The sequence below is a fragment of the Nematolebias whitei genome, chromosome 16 (assembly GCF_014905685.2).
Source record: "Nematolebias whitei isolate Nwh7 chromosome 16, NemWhi1, whole genome shotgun sequence".
Classification (NCBI taxonomy): domain Eukaryota; kingdom Metazoa; phylum Chordata; class Actinopteri; order Cyprinodontiformes; family Rivulidae; genus Nematolebias; species Nematolebias whitei.
Window position 1 is genome coordinate 22,338,190 of NC_056513.1, and position 2,500 is coordinate 22,340,689.

The following is a 2,500-nucleotide window of genomic DNA, read 5'->3' on the forward strand; positions in this document are numbered from 1 at the left end:
ATATATATATATATATATATATATATATATATATATATATATATATATATCCTGCTAATTAACTTTTAATGTACTTTAGTTCACCATTAAATCTCTGATGAATCAGACTATACAAAAACATCTATATTTAAATTTTTACACGTTTTCTGCATCAGTTGATGTATTTGCACTGTTCTGACGTCGCATTTTAGAGCCAGTTCGACCCGGTTGGAACTCCAGTGAAAAAGTGACTGAAAAAAGGAATCGGTTCCACGAATAATTGCTAGTGGAAAAGCCTTGGAACTGTGCCGAGTCAAGTCGAACCGTGCTGTACTGGCGCTAATGGGAAAGGGATAATAGAGACAAACAACAATCCACATTCTCATCCACACCAAGAGACAATTTAGTTATCAGTTAACCTAACATGCATGTTTTAGGTCTGTAGGAGGAAACCGGAGTACTTAAAGAAAACTATCACTGTGGAGTTTTACTTACTTCATTGCCCATCCTTTCCATTTCACCAGATATTCAAGTCTTCCCTGCAAGAGAAACAAAGGTGGATTATGAAAATAAGAAGATGCAGCAAAGGACACAGATTTAAAAAATTATCCCTAAAATATCAAACGATTTGAAAGTTTCACCATTAGCCCGGCCGATATATCGGTAGGGCCGATATTTTAGGCCCCTACAGACCTTCAGGGACATATCGTATCGATGATAATTGTCCCATTATGCGCCGATATAAACACTTCTAATTTTCTCCCTAAAATGCTGGAACCAGCTGTGTCCTTACTTGCAAATATCATAATTGCATAATGTTTCCAGCAGAGGGCGCATGTGGACTACTTTCAAGTCATGGCCGTGCTTGTCATTAGCTATGTGCCTCTCAAGTTAGCAAGATTAGATAACAAAGCATAGGCTATTGCCTTTGAATACTTTAACTAGAACAATAAATCTAACAAAGCAGTAAATGTATATCAGTGTTAATGTTATCTGTGTCATCCTGAATCATCTGAAATCTTTACTCCTCTGCAAAGAAAAGAAAAATACACTGCTGGGGTAAATACTAATTAGGCCTTCAACATACGTGACTGACTGTTGAAACAATGAACATGGAAGAATATTTCTTTGTTTAATTTATATATTTTTTAACACACTTGATATCTTTATATTATAGTGGCAGATAAAAAATGTGAACACACATTAGAACAACTGTTTCAAGACTTCAAGTGGTAAAACAAGTTTAAAAGTAGCTGTTTACTTAAGATTCTTGGGGGTGGACAAAGCTAAAAAATTTTCAGCCATTATATCGGTTATCGGCATTAACCTTTCCCCTCCCAATACACAGATATCGGCTAGGCCTGTCGCGATAACAAACTTTACTGGGCGATTAATTGCCTCCGAAATTATTGCGATACACGATAATATTGTTTGAAATTTGACGGTAATTAGTATTTATTGTCAAATTTAAGAATAAATGTTGGTTAATTTGAGTGTAGTATCTTTGTTTGACCAACGGATAGCAGTTTAAGACTATTTGAACCAAAGGATGGACAGTGAGGGAGCGAGCAGCGTGTCTCTCTAAGAAAAATGGGAGGGAGGCCCCTTGACGTGACATGGGTTGTCTCTCTCCTTTTTTTTTGGTTCTCAAAATGGTGGACGCTCGGTGTGCTTCGAGCTCTTTAGCATAGCATTTTTCACACAAAGCTTTTAATATAAAATCAGTAAACAAGTTCTCAGCTTCTTTTTGCGGAGAAAAACAACTTTTTACACAAAGGCACGGGTTTCAACTGTGAATTTTGGAGTTTCGAAAAGACGGAGTTTTTTCCCCCGAGGTCGGCCTGTTAGCTTCGCTCGTAGCTTAGCTGCTTTTAACGATCAAACAAATGTGGACGGTTAAAACAGATTTTAAAGAGAAAGGGAGGGGTCAGTGAAGAGCACCGGAGTTGAGCCTTTTGTCATCCAGCGTCTTCAGTCGAAAGAGAGACACACAAAGAAACGATAAAGCCGATAATTAAAAAAGAAGTCGATAATTTTCATTTATCACGCGCTTAATTGATTTATTGTTTATCGCGATAGGCCTTGTATCGCAACAGCCAAAATTTCCATATCGGTCGGGCTCTAATAATAATAATAACTGTGTGCATTTTACTTTATTTCTCTAAACTCGTGTATCTGTTTTAGTCTAAAAAGTACATTTGTCAAGTAACACTTCAACACTGATGATCAAGATCTGGATAATTACACACAACCTCATAAATGCCTCATTGGGCGGTTGTGGCTGAGTACTTAGAGCAGTCATCCTCCAATAGGAGAGTTGGGGGTTCAATTCCACCAGCACTCACATGCTGAAGTGTACCTCAGCAAGACGCTGAACCCCTCATTGCCTCCGATGTGCAACCCATTGGTGCATGAAAGTGATAAAGCGCTGCTTATTCTTTGTATAGATCTAGTAGAATGCTGTGTAAATGGGTAAACGAGGACACAGATCGTGTTGTAAACAGCTTCGAGTACCTTGATA

The 2,500-nt window shown here is 37.9% G+C and overlaps 1 protein-coding gene across 1 annotated transcript in view; it reads right to left on the reverse strand.

The window, feature by feature from the left end:
• cbx6a (chromobox homolog 6a) overlaps nucleotides 1-2,500 on the reverse strand; it is an 11,385-nt gene that overhangs the window by 7,845 nt on the left and 1,040 nt on the right. Inside the window, exon 2 of the mRNA XM_037689797.1 lies at nucleotides 475-518. Coding sequence (XP_037545725.1) covers nucleotides 475-518 — 44 coding nt within the window. The remainder of the gene's footprint in view (nucleotides 1-474; nucleotides 519-2,500) is intronic.